Source organism: Corythoichthys intestinalis, chromosome 15, assembly GCF_030265065.1.
Source record: "Corythoichthys intestinalis isolate RoL2023-P3 chromosome 15, ASM3026506v1, whole genome shotgun sequence".
Taxonomy (NCBI): Eukaryota; Metazoa; Chordata; class Actinopteri; order Syngnathiformes; family Syngnathidae; genus Corythoichthys; species Corythoichthys intestinalis.
In genome coordinates this window covers 55,033,806-55,047,310 of record NC_080409.1, presented here as the reverse complement: position 1 = coordinate 55,047,310, position 13,505 = coordinate 55,033,806, and the positions used below count along the sequence as shown (strand labels likewise).

The window sequence follows — 13,505 nt, the reverse complement described above, 5'->3', positions numbered from 1 at the left end:
ACCACATTTTCCCAGAAGCGGCAGTATGAACTGTCAAGTCTCCCAAATCGGAATCCGTGCGGCAATTAAGCCAGCAAAGAGTGAGAGCGGCACGCGAGACGGCAACGGTGTAGCTGTTCATTAGCGTTAGCGCCTAGCTTGAACTCGGCTTTTACTGCGCAGGAGGCAGACTTGACCACAGTCATAAAAAAATACAATGGAGAAAAGGGTAAGCCTGATAATGCTTACTGCGCGCCAATATTTCAGTATTGCTTACATGGACGAGTCGGGGCAATCTGACACACACAGGGTGTACCGTAGTTATTTGTTTTGATGCCTCTGCGCATGCGGGTCAGTTTGCTCAGCGTGTGTCAGATTGTGAATTAGTGTGCATACGTGATACTTGAACGGGCTTAATGGACAAAGGCAGTCTGAACGGGCACACCAAAAAAACTGATATGACAAAAAAAAACAAAAAACAGAATTGTGCATTAAGACTTGCAGTATGCGGTACAAGCGGGAGATTGACAGGCGGATTGGTGCAGCGTCTGCAGTGATGCGGCTCTGCACCGGTCTGTTGTGGTGAAGAAGGAGCCGAGCCAAAAGGCGGAGCTCCCGATTTACCGGTCGATCTACGTTCCTACCCTCACCTATGGTCACGAGCTGTGGGTCGTGACCGAAAGAACAAGATCCCGGATACAAGCGGCCGAAATGAGTTTCCTCCGCAGGGTGTCCGGGCTCTCCCTTCGAGATAGGGTGAGAAGCTCGGTCATCCGGGAGGGGCTCGGTGTCGAGCCGCTACTCCTCCGCGTTGAGAGGAGCCAGTTGAGGTGGTTCGGGCATCTGGTTCGGATGCCTCCCGGACGCCTCCCTGGAGAGGGAGTTCCGGGCACGTCCCACCGACGGGAGGCCCCGGGGTCGACCCAGGACACGCTGGAGAGACTATGTCGCTTGGCTGGCCTGGGAACGCCTTGGAATCCCGCCGGAGGAGCTGGCTGAAGTGGCTGGGGAGAGGGAAGTCTGGGCTTCCCTGCTAAAGCTGCTACCCCCGCGACCCGACCCCGGACTAAGCGGAAGATAATGGATGGATGGATGGACTTGCAGTATGAACCTAGCCTTTGAGATGACAAAAAGCCGATCTGGGCCACATTTTTTCTGAATGTGGTTGCGGTCTGAATCGTCTAGTCCCCCAAATTGGAATTCATGCAGCAATTACGTCGGCAAAGAGCGAGAGAGACAGGGCGCTACGTTAGCGATGGAGCTATGCATTAGTGTTACCGCCTAGCACGAACACGGTATTTAGGAAAGAGGCGGGCTTGAAAACAGTCATGAACAAATAGAAGGGGAGGGGGCATAAGCCTGAGAATGCTCTTTTCTCTCCGTGCTCCAAATGAGCAATATTGCAAGATTGCTTACACGGCCGAGAGTAGGGCGAACTGTCCGTATGTGTGTGCGTCGTGCGCACAAGCTGTCAATCCATATAAACTTTAAATATAAGACTAATCAGGATTATTTTAGTCCTCCTATTTGTGTCTTCTTTTTGGAAATGAAAATATGATCACCCCTTGAATGTTGTTGCTCAGCGCATCTCGGACTGCGAATTAGTGCGCATGCGTGATACTTGAACGGGCTCAATGGACAAAGGCAGTCTGAACGGGCACGTCAAAAAAAAAAAAAAAAACATGACAAAAGAATTGTGCAAAGTATAATCTTCCAAAAGACAGACAAAAAATTAAAAGGGTTGCCAAAAACAACAATGGTGGAGTTTCAATGTTTTCTCTTCTTTCAGGGAGCTTAGTCCAGGTTCATACGGTATTCTGAAACACACACAAATTTGCTCATTCAGGTGAATGGCTTTGGCTAGTCTAAAGTCAGATTATTGTCATTTTCGTCAACGATGACGATAGCGAAAATATTTCAAGTTTTTCACGACGGCGTGAAGATGACGAGCTAAATATGTGGCTTGGGAGACTAGAACATAGCAAGACGCATGTGTGACAGTTTCTGTCATATGTTCACAACGCGTGACATTTTCATATTGTATGTAGAGTACGTCAGTTTGCATCGTAGCAGTGCTTTGGGTGTAAAAATGGAGAAAAGTACTGCTTAATATCCCATCGGAGGTCGTGGAGGTGTTTGGCCTTGCTCCATTTACGGGTAAAAATTGTTGAAATGTTCCTGAGAGGTGTCGGCGGTCTAGTTTGCCAATCACTTTAGGGGAGGTCCCGATGGTGCGCAGCCAAACGGCTCACAGAATAAAGTCACTCTTATTGTCGCTCTCGTCGTGTCTTTCATTGTAGGGGCGGCTTCGATGGTGTTGGTTGGTTTTGTCGTGTGTCAATCTCGCACCAGGTACCGGTCACGCGCCTCGCATGAGTGCCCGTGCGTATGTGCAAAGCCTCTACAATACGTTTTGCTGCGAAATATTCTCTCACGCCTCAAAATGAAAGGACGCATTTTTGTGTAAATGTATCATTTTTTTAAATGAATACTATGTAAAACCCTGCGAATAACTGGAAGCGCAAATTGGCGTTCTGTTTGTTTTTCCTGCTGCGTTTGTATTTTCACAAAATTGGCCTTGTCCTTGCAGACACTACAATCTGCGCTCGTCAGTCTATGGTCATTCGAAATGGTTGGAAGGCTCAATTGATTTTTGGACTAAAACTTTGGAATTTTACAGAGCAAAACATTTGGAGTCATCGTCGACTAAAACTAGACGAAATTTAGATGAGATTTTGTCGACCAAAACTGGACCGGGACGAACACATTTTGAAATGACTGAAATATGTCTAAAATTAAAAAGCATTTTGGTCAAATAAGACAAAGACAGAACTTAAAAGGGCTGCCAAAAACAACACTGCAAAAGTTAGGGATTGCAAAAAGCTCATGAAAAACTGCCTGAGCTTGAAATTACATTTATGCAAGTTGCTCACATGATCTGCGGTCACCACAGCAACAGAGGCAAATACATCCAATTTCACCTGTCTCCCACTCAAGGGCGCGAGTAGGTGGATTTCAGATATGCGTCTGTCACATCTCATCGAGCTCGCGCGCTCATCGCGTACGATTGCGGGGAGTACGAAAACTCACTTGACGCCGGCAGAAAAGCTGACGACGGGAAAGAAGAGACCGTCCGTGTTGAAGTTTTCAAACATGCCCTGAACGGGCTGTCCGTTGATGCGGAACGAGATGCTGGGAGCTCCGAGGTCGAGGCAGCAGCTCACCACGTCCTCGGAGGTCAGGATGTGCTGGTTGAGAGATGCGACCGCTCTGGGGATGCGACCTGGGAAACAATCAAATTCACTCTTTTGGTGTCCCTCCCCGCTAGGGTTTTGGATTTGTCTAGACTTGGGGGACCGCGAGCCTCACCATACCATTTGCCATACAAGGCTCACGATCTCACCGTACAACAATTAGCGATACACGGGTCAGGAAATCATTCTTCAAAAAACAAGCTATTTTCAGTCTTCTGCTGTAAAAAGGAATGCGATTAGTCCAGTCCCTGCCGCCCCTCTCACGTCAAACGGATTGGACGTCTGTCTGAGAAATTAAAATGGGCTTTTCAACAAACGGGTTGTGAGCGACCGATGATTTACGACTCTGACCTCCCCGTGACCTCGTACCTAGGGTTCTTCTCTTTTGATTTATGACACCCCAACCACCCCCCCGCCCGGTGTCCTCCTTTGATGTTACCCTAAGTCGTAAACACCTTTTTAAATGATATACCGATTCTCGGTGGGAGCATATCGATAACCTTTTGAGAGACAAAGTATCAATATATTGTATATGCGACAGACATTTTCTCACCTGACCAGAGATGCAGTCCATCAAAACCATAGGAATAGAGGTCATCTCCCACACCGTTTCCCCCCCAACCCTCACCCCCTCCGGGGTAAGGTGCGTAGCCCTTGGTGTTGGCCCAGCCCACTCGCAGGTGAGAGGGTTCACTGGTCACGAAGTGGTCCACCTGGTCAATCATCAGCTCGTAGTACCACTTCTTATACTGAGCTGAACCTTCGCTCACCCCGAGGAAGATGTTTGGTCTCATACTGGCAATGGAGGAAATGAAGACACAAATATCGTAATCATTTGCTTTTTCTCAGAGCTAAATTCATGTCTACCTTAAGGACAGCTGCGTCTATGCTTTATTTGATTTTGGAAATATTCTACACGCCATTCTAGTTGTAACAGTAACTCAGGGTCCGTTTACACGTCAACGGGAAACCTATCCTTTACACGGCGACGACGTGGGCGTAGGTTTGCATAGGGCCACAGAACACTAGCAACTTTGCAGGATGGTCCCCACCAACTTTTAAGCAACCCGATTTGCAGTATATGACTTCATTTATAGATTGTCTTCCCGTATGTTGTAAGGAAAGAATTGTTATAAGTGAATTATTTTCATGATTTTCTGACTTTTCATCCATTTTTTTCTCCTCGAACGCATCTTTGATTGGCTGATGACTTGCATTTATTTCAAATGGTGTCATTTATTTTCCACTTTATTGATTTCAAAATGATTTTTATTTGCAGCCCGTACAGACATTTTTTCAGATAATCATACATTAATCATAGTCGAGGTCAAAAGTTGTCTTTTTTCGCTGAGTTTAGCTGTGCTTGTGGACAAAAAGAGTAGTTTTACCTAGGGACAGGCTCCATTATTATCTATTTTTGTTATACCCTGACTTAGAAGTTTTTTCAGTTATAATTATTTATTTATTTAAACAATGTTGAGTTGTCTTAAAGCAAATGTTTATTGTTTTTACAGAGAGATAAATAAAAAGTGTGTATGTAAATAATAATTGAAGTTATGTTGAATTATTTCCATTTAAATTTGCTCCTAAAATCTATTTCATATTATATAATATGATCATGTTTATTCTGGAAGTTTTCAAAATGTTTCTTTTGAAAACAAGGGTCCAAATCGAACGGTCTATGACCGAAACCGATACACGTGAAAGTTAGGAAAAGTCAATACAGATTTATTTCGCATTGATTATTTAGCCTATCGAATCGTTAGGTTCACATTCTTGAGAAATGTAGTCGGCAAATTGGAGCTTTCATGCACTTTTTCACACATCACGTTTTCTAACCTTTGGACGTCATTGACCAGCTGGGTTTGTAGCAGCAGGTCTCTCTTGGGCAGCAAGTGATCACAAATGAGGTTTTGATTGGTTCGCACAGCGACGCCATTACACACACATAATGAGCAAAGCACATCGAGAATCTAAAGGAAAGAAGGAGCGGTAGTATCATCCATAATAACATCTGCTATTTTAGGTATGGGCTACCCACCTTGTGGTTGCGTCCATGTTTATAAAGCAGCGATATGATAGACTTGATGTGGCCTCTCTGGATCATGTTGAGTGCCTCTGGGCTCTCAATGAGAATACAGTGCAGAACTTCTAGAATACCTACAAGTAGAGTTGTCCGATATTAGCCGATAGAAGCGTTGCTAAATGGTATCCAATAATATCGACTAGCACTGAGATTACACTGACTTTAGCAAAAAGCTTCGAATGTAATTTTGCCGCTTCGAGGATTCGTTCAATTAAAGTGGCAGGCGTTTCAATGGTTTGTTTTGTAAGTGTTTGCATTTACTTTGATTGATTAGCATAGATATACTGCCCTCTACTGGCAACAGTGAATATGACACAACTCAACTAACATGGCTGGATCCTGCTGCTCCCTGTTGAGACCAACATAAGCTTGTATAAGCGTTTGTCTAAGCCAATATGATTGTTTATGCATTCGTAATTTAGTTTAGAGGTACACTTAGATTTTCGTGGGAATGTGTGTTTGAACGATTTGTTAAGAGCATTGTTTATTTATTTATTTTATGTTAGCATTTTATAGCATTTAAACTAGCAGGCTTTTGCGATACAAGTTTGCCAATTGCTCTTACGTTACCCTTTAGTGATTTTTTTTTCATTGTTTGAGGCTAAGATGAAGTATTTTCATTCATTTTTAATGCTCCTCTGAAATGAAAGTACAATTCTACATTGTTTGGAAAAAGCACAAAGGAACTTTATTATGTATTGGCATTTAACAACATTTTTACATCTCCAAAAATGTATTCTGCAACACATTAAATGATCCCTATCCGATGACTGGATTATTTGAACTAATTCATAGATTGATCAATTACTTAAATAATCCAGAACTGCAGCCCTAATATCGATATGGGTTTTTCATGATCTATTTTGGGCCAACATGCATGTTGGTAAATGGAGTTACACTTGTATAGCGCCTTTGCAACTTTTAAAGCCCTCGAAGCGCTTTACACTATATCCTCATCCACCGACTGGTGACGTAGCACCAGGAGCGACGTGGGGTTCGGTATCTTGCACAAGGATACTTAGACAGGGCGGAGAATGGCACCCACGACCCCTAGATTGGGAACGACTACATTACCACTGAGGCACGCCACACTCTGTTGCCTTCAAATTGAATGTAGACTCCTCTGCCTTCTGCCTATGTACAAGGGCCGGTGGCAGCTTAGGACAGCAGTTAAGCTCAATGAGCATTAGATGTCTCCAAACTTGGATTTGTTATGCGAGCAGACTTGTTTGACCAGGGCATCACAATACGATTAGCCATTCCTCAAACAGTATCGGTATCAGTATCGGTTTGATATCGGTATTTGATTTTTGGAATTGGACAATATCAGGATATCGGTTAAAAAGTCATTATCAGAAAAGGAGTATTCACCAATTAGTAGGTTACCCTCTACGTTTACGGCATAGCATTCTCAGAACAAAGCATAACATCTCTGAGAATGAAACTGAACTCACCGGAAGACGACTCCAGTCTCTCAAGCTTGCTAACAAGCCAGTCCAAGCTGTTGGAAAACTGAGTGCAGTTGTTCCGGTTTCCTCTGATTAACGCCGCTGCGTGAGATAAGGAAAGAGTGCATCCTTAGCGGAGGGCAGACGCAGACAGCAAAACCATGACCAAAGAAAGTGCAAAAACCAGACAACTCAAATCGTCACGTTTGTACGGACAGGCAGAGAAACAGAAATGAAGAAGAAAGGGCCATTCTAAATACAATTATCGCTGCACAGGCGCAAGTGTGGAGAAGGAGGCAGACTGGACGGAAGAAGGAGACGATATAGCCAGGGCCGGCCCAGGCCATTTGGGGGCCCTGAGCATAAGAATGCAAAGGGGCCCATATTTTTGGCCCACCATTTCGTAACAGTGTACTGTGAAACCCATACATGCAATCCATCCCATACGTCCATATTTTGTATATTAATCGGATTTTGTTGCACTGCATACTTCAAACTTGTCACCCCAGTACTTACAGTAGATAGCGCCAAACCTTTTTCTAAAAGAGGAAAGAAGTTAAGGAAGAACTTTTTATTGTTTTAAGCTTGTAATCAAGTATCAAACCTCACAAAAGTAAAATAAAGCGAACTGAATATAAATTAAACAATCGCCAGATTGGGGGGCCCCCTAGTGGTCAGGGGCCCTATGCAGCTGCATAGTCTGCGTATAGGCTGGGCCGGCCCTGGATATAGCCGGAACACTAATGGGACTTCTAAGTTAAATGAGTGCAAATAAGCACTATTAAGGACATATGGAAAAGGTGAGGAGTGGAGAACAGATGACAGTCACATTGGTTTTGTTCAGACTGGCAGCCAAAATCCGATTTTTAGCCCAAAGCAGAATGGCTCTTTTGTTGTCGGAACAGTCACAAAGGACTTAAACCACATACGGGAGGTAGTTTCATATCAGATACAGACAAGATGCAACTCTGTCTGAACAGCCCAGTTGGGTTTTGCCTGTCCGTGACGTCACCGACTTCCACAGACGTCCAATCTGTTTGAAGTAGGACGGATGGCAGCGATCACACTCTGTCCCAATTCAAACGGAGTTGAACGTCTACTAGTGATAAACTCATTTTATTTCATATGGGAAGGATGGAAATAAGCCTGTTTTTCTATTGATTAGCATAACAAATCTTTTGAGAAGAAGTCTTTTACATAGCAATATGTTTTTTGTTGTTTTTTTTGTAATCTGCGATGAAATGAGGGTGCAAAAGTCGAGCACTGTAAAAGAAAACGGTCATCATTGGGCAGGGCACTGAATTTATGCGGTATTATAAGATGAGCAAAACATTTAGGAGTGTACCTTTCTGAATCCTCACAACTTTGAATTCAGTGTGTGGAAGGTTAAATAGCAAGTCGGCGTGGCTCTATCTGGACGTCGCTGCAAAGAATTGCACGCGTGCTATATGGTGTTATAGCTTACCCAATAGCTCATAAAGCAAGTTGAGAATGTCTTTCCAGGCTTCTCCGGCGGCTGGCCCAGCACACTCTCCAAAGTGCACCGCGCTGTTGTAGACATTCAGACGGTCTATGCAGTTCGACACCAGTGTCAACATGCCCTACAAATGGAAGCCAACCGACATGTAGTAGAGAACGGAAAACATTTTTTCTTTCGTACTTCCCGCCTGTTTATGTGTGGGGAAAATACAGGGAACCGCAAAAGTGCACGAAACCTCCAATTTGCCGATGTAGACCACATTCCCACTGTGTAACTGGCAGCACCACCAAAACTCCATTCCTGCACGTAACACTTCCCTTTTGCCATTTCCTCTTTCGTCCCGGTCAAATAAGGCAGGGTCATCAGGCAGAGTCATTTTGTGTATCGTTGACGAGATTCTTGAATACTGTTGAACACAATTAGGTCATGTACAAAGTTGCTACTCGAAGACACAGTCTGACTGTCCGTGTGCACTGAGTTCATCGCTATATTCACCCCCTTCAGACCTAAAATTTAATAGCCATCTTAAGTTAAGTCACAAAATCTGGTTATGACCACCTAAAAACTATAGACAGAACTGAGGGGCTTCTGACTCAAGACATGGAAAAACTGATGCATACATTCATTTTCAGTAGATTGGACTATTGCAACGGTATATTGACAGGTCTTGATCAAAAATCAGTCAGGAAGGTGCAGCTAGTACAGAATGCTGCTCCCAGAGTCCTTACAAATACAAGGAAATTGGACCAAATTACACCGGTACACCGGAAATGGTTACACTGGCTTCCAGTGAGTCAAAGGATAGACTATAAAATACTACAAAACACTTAATGGCCTTCGACCAAAATACATGCTTGATTTATTGGATCCCAATGAAACATCTAGACCCCTAAGGTCGTCTGCAACCGGTCTGTCTCCTATATTTTGGAAGAACAAGAACCAAGCAGGGTGAGGCAGCATTTAGTTATTATGCTCCTCACCTCTGAAAGAATTACCTGAAGGTCTGAAGTGTGCTAAAATTGTTAGCGCCGTTAAATCAGGGCTAAAAGCGCTTTTGTTTACCTCGGCATATCCATAACTGTCTACATATTTCAAACTTCACGTTATTTGCTTTTTATTCCTTTTCTGATTTATTTACTTTACTGATTTCAATTTAATGTGATTTTCATGAATAATTTCATTTCCTGTTTCGATTGCCTTTGTTTTAATGTTCTTTTCATTTAATGTGATTTTTCTTCATGTGATTTAAAGCACTTTGAATTGCCTTGTGTTCAATTGTGCTATACAACTAAATTTGCCTTGCCTTGCTTTCACTGACAAATATATTGGCGCATTATCGCCTCCCGCTGTACCGGAGTACCAAAGTCTGTTGTCACCTAAAACTCACTTACGCGTTGTCAAATGTTTGGACGGTGACGGCAGCGTTTTCAAGATTTCCACTCTGGAAAGTGTTTTTTCAATGTTGGCGTTTTCAGCCTTCGCCGTGTAAACTATAGGGCTCTCTGGAAAAGTTCTGCGCCATCGCCCCCGTAGCCATTGTCATGTAAATGGTACAGTATACAGAAATGTACTGTATGTATAACTACAGCGTCTATTCAAAAACAAATCCATGTACTGTATCGTTCACACCAGATAATATACTATTGTCCATTCATTCATCTTTCACTCGTCTTATCCTCACAAGGGTCACGGGGGTGACATAGCCTATCCCGGCTAACTGTGGGCAGTACACCATGAATTGTTTGCCAGCCTATTGCAGGGCAAAAAGAGCAACCACCATTCCCACGCAGACAATTTTCATTGTTTAATTAGCCTACCGTGCGTGTTTTTGCGATGTGGTAGGAAACCGGAGTACCCGGAGAAAACCCACACAGGCACGGGAGAACACGCAAAACGGCCAGAGCCCGGGATGAGACAACAATCTCGGAACTGCGCGGCAGACGTGCTAACCGCTCAACCGCCATACTATTGTGAATATCCTATCATAATGGCCATCTCCCTCCGGCTTAACTTCTGTCGCCTTCCATGTTTGTGTCATGATGTGTCAGTGTAATGGTGGAAGTATCTCCAGTGATCAGCTGTGCTAAATGCAGCAAATGGAAATTGCTGATGATTTATATTACCAAGAAAAATCCAGAGTCAGCTGTCTCGAGTGACAAATTGACCTTGTGTTTGCTTGTAAAATTTCAATTGGAAAAAAGTGGATTCAAAATAAGTCCGACAGATAAACAGCATTGAAGAAAATGAAATTTGCCCATTCTCCATATTGTGCAAAAACACATTTTTAATCATCTTGGTATGCTGATGAGAATAGGTAAGACTTTCAATATTCAACATTAGCCGCCCCAACACCTCCCTCTACCCACTACTCGGCAAGCGGTTGACATTTTGTAATTGATGAAAGCAATTTGGGTGCTGGAGGCACTGCAGAAAGCTCCCATGCATTCACGCCAGCTTCACACTGCACCGTAGCTGCTGACGCCTCATAATATACTGCCTCCAATCACACAAGATGTGACTGAAACTCACTACACAATACATGAACATGCGCGTGTTCTCGTCCTTTATTTATGCAGCAAAATTGCTTTGGATGTCGTTCCCCGTGTACCCTGGTTCCGTCATACGTACCAGAAAAATATCACGTGAAGGCTTTAGTGAATGTGTGTGTGAAGGCTTTTGTGCTTCGTAATTGGAACGAGTCAGCTGGGATAAGCTCCAGTTCACCTGAGACCCTGATGAAGGGAGGCTCTTCGGAAACTGGATCGAGGGATACAATACAAGTATTGGGACATTTAGGAATGGACCTATTGCAACCCCCTCTGTCTAGTTCCAGACAAAATTCATTTTAAAAAAAAAAAAAATCACTTTGGTCTATTGCCAGCTGTGGTAGTGCAAATTCAGAAATTTGAACTCCCGCTATCACTGTCACTGAAAGTTTCACAAGGAGGCGGGGCTTTGAGAGAGGTCCATTGGACGTCAGGGTTCTCCCACACCATGCCATTTTAGATCCAGTGCTGTGCACTTGGCATAAGACTGGTCACAGTAGTCTACAGACATCTGGTGAAATAAATAAAGTGCTACCTCAAGATACTAAATGAATTTGTTCCCGAGTGACTTTCGTATCGCAATTTCTTTGTATAATATAAAGTTTTGCAACCGCTGTGCATGGCGTAGTGCCTTGTGCGCTGTGGAAAATCCTCCACTTTTACCTAGTTGATGTAAATGTGCCGTTGGTGAATGTCTATGCCAGGGGTTCCCAACCTATTCCACTAAGGCACACTGTGGGTGCAGGATTTCATTCTTACCAAACAAGATGACAACACTTTTTCCCCAATCTGGTGTTTTACAAGTGCAATCAGTTGATTGCAGTCAGGTGTGGCTTGTTTTAGCAGAAGCCTCATTGGTTCAACTGTCTCTGCTGGATCGGCTGGAACAAAAACCAGGACCCACAGTGTGCCTTGAGGACTGGGTTGAAAACCCCTGGTCTATGCTATCCAATGGTCGGTAATCATGCAATACGCTTCCACATCAGTAGGTGTCACTAGGTAGCCGATTACAGTAGTACCTCGACATATGAACGCATCGACACACAATCCTTTCCGTTGCGTGCGTCGCATGTGAACCCCCCGATGCCTTCAAGAGAGCTCACTGGCAGCTAGAGCTGCTAGCCCGGACTCTTGGACGGCGCGCTCGCCTGCCGAGCGGGGCGCGCCGTGCGGGGCGGGTAGGAGTCCTGACCGGAAAGAGGAGTAGGGAGCACGTTGGGATGCAAACCAGTTACATGAGGACACTAAAGGCGAGTTTTTTAAAAATTTCCTGCAAGAAGAAGTTACGTATCATTTACATGACGTATTATCTTTCGTAGACCTGGTAAAATGGATTTATCGTGTACCGAATCTCGTACAGCTGTGATACCAATCTGTGGAAACTGAGAACTACCTTTCATCAACAGATGTTGACCAAAATATGTGTACGGATTGCTCCTGGCGTGCTCAAACTCACTTCTTGTTTGAAAAGATTCTGTCGGTTTTTGAGCGAGCGTAGCTTGATCTGCCGCTCTTCATGCTCCAGCTCTTCATCAGGGAGCTGGAAATAGGTGATGAGGTCATTGAGGGTTTGGAGCACCTCCTCAACGGGAAGAGCCACGAGCACTTTGTTCTTCAAACCCAGACAATCCAGATCCCTAGCAAAGGAAGACAGACGTGCAGAAGCCTGATCACGTTTAGACAAAATACGACCGTAGATAGCTTGTGATAACAAACGTGATGTTTAAGCCCACGGGTGCATCCGAGCTGAAATGCTGATTTCCGCTGCCTGGCTAAAAATAGCTCCCGTCGTTGTGGACGGGAGGGCTGATAGGGGATGTGTGCGTGTGTCAGCGCCTCAGGGGAGGCTGACACACTCTCACATGTTTGGGTCTACGAATGCTTCCGATTCCACACATAGGACACAAGAAGGACAGCCTGATGACAAGTAAAGGTAGTGAGCGTATTGGTCCCACCTTGATCGCGGTGCATATGCGGGCCGATTTGGAAATGCATGAATGAGCCGCTGACTGAGCTCTTTGATGCTGTGGTACACACGGCTTAATTGAAACGTTTTTACAATCTGGGGGAACCTTACATAATGACCATATGAGCATTGGTGAAGTTCATTTCAACTATCTCATAAAACCGTGTGCAATTTGATTCATGTGTTCAGTACAATACGAGGGAAGACTTTATTGAACATAAGACCGTCATAATTATGACGTGACACTGTCATGAGCATTAATGAACGCTTTGACAGATGTCATTCACTCTCACTTTTGGTGTCATTGTCGTGACAACTGGTGTCATGACAACTGTCCCTTTTGTTGACACCGTTTCTGCCGTGACAACTTGACATCCTGATGGTGTCATTTTTCATGCAAATTTGACACCGTTTCTGTTACAGTTGTCCCTCCCGATGACACATTTTTACAGCCGAGTACGAGTCACCCAATTCTGCCGATACAGAGTGCCGATCCGATTCCTCGGCAATTTATTCATTAATTTAATTGCCAAACATTTTTTGTCTGTTAGCTTTGTGTGATGTTGTTGTACATCGTACGTTGTAGGTCTTTGTAGACCTCAAAGAGAAAAAAAATCTTACAAACCCAATCTTTCTCCACTCAATTCCAATCTTCTAAAAATGATGTGAACGGGCCCGATTTCCCATCACGTGATCAGATCGGGGACAATCCTAATCGTTACACTTCGGTATTATTATGTTGCTTG

The 13,505-nt window shown here is 44.1% G+C and overlaps 1 protein-coding gene across 9 annotated transcripts in view; it reads right to left on the bottom strand.

The window, feature by feature from the left end:
* The window catches only part of LOC130931032 (ryanodine receptor 3-like), a 201,207-nt gene that overhangs the window by 140,989 nt on the left and 46,713 nt on the right, over nt 1–13,505 (bottom strand). For all 9 annotated transcript variants that reach the window (XM_057859484.1, XM_057859483.1, XM_057859486.1 and 6 more), the window contains 7 exons: nt 12,250–12,430; nt 8,233–8,368; nt 6,774–6,869; nt 5,275–5,393; nt 5,073–5,206; nt 3,787–4,028; nt 3,070–3,262 (listed from right to left, as the gene is read on the bottom strand). In XM_057859484.1, coding sequence (XP_057715467.1) covers nt 3,070–3,262; nt 3,787–4,028; nt 5,073–5,206; nt 5,275–5,393; nt 6,774–6,869; nt 8,233–8,368; nt 12,250–12,430 — 1,101 coding nt within the window. The remainder of the gene's footprint in view (nt 1–3,069; nt 3,263–3,786; nt 4,029–5,072; nt 5,207–5,274; nt 5,394–6,773; nt 6,870–8,232; nt 8,369–12,249; nt 12,431–13,505) is intronic.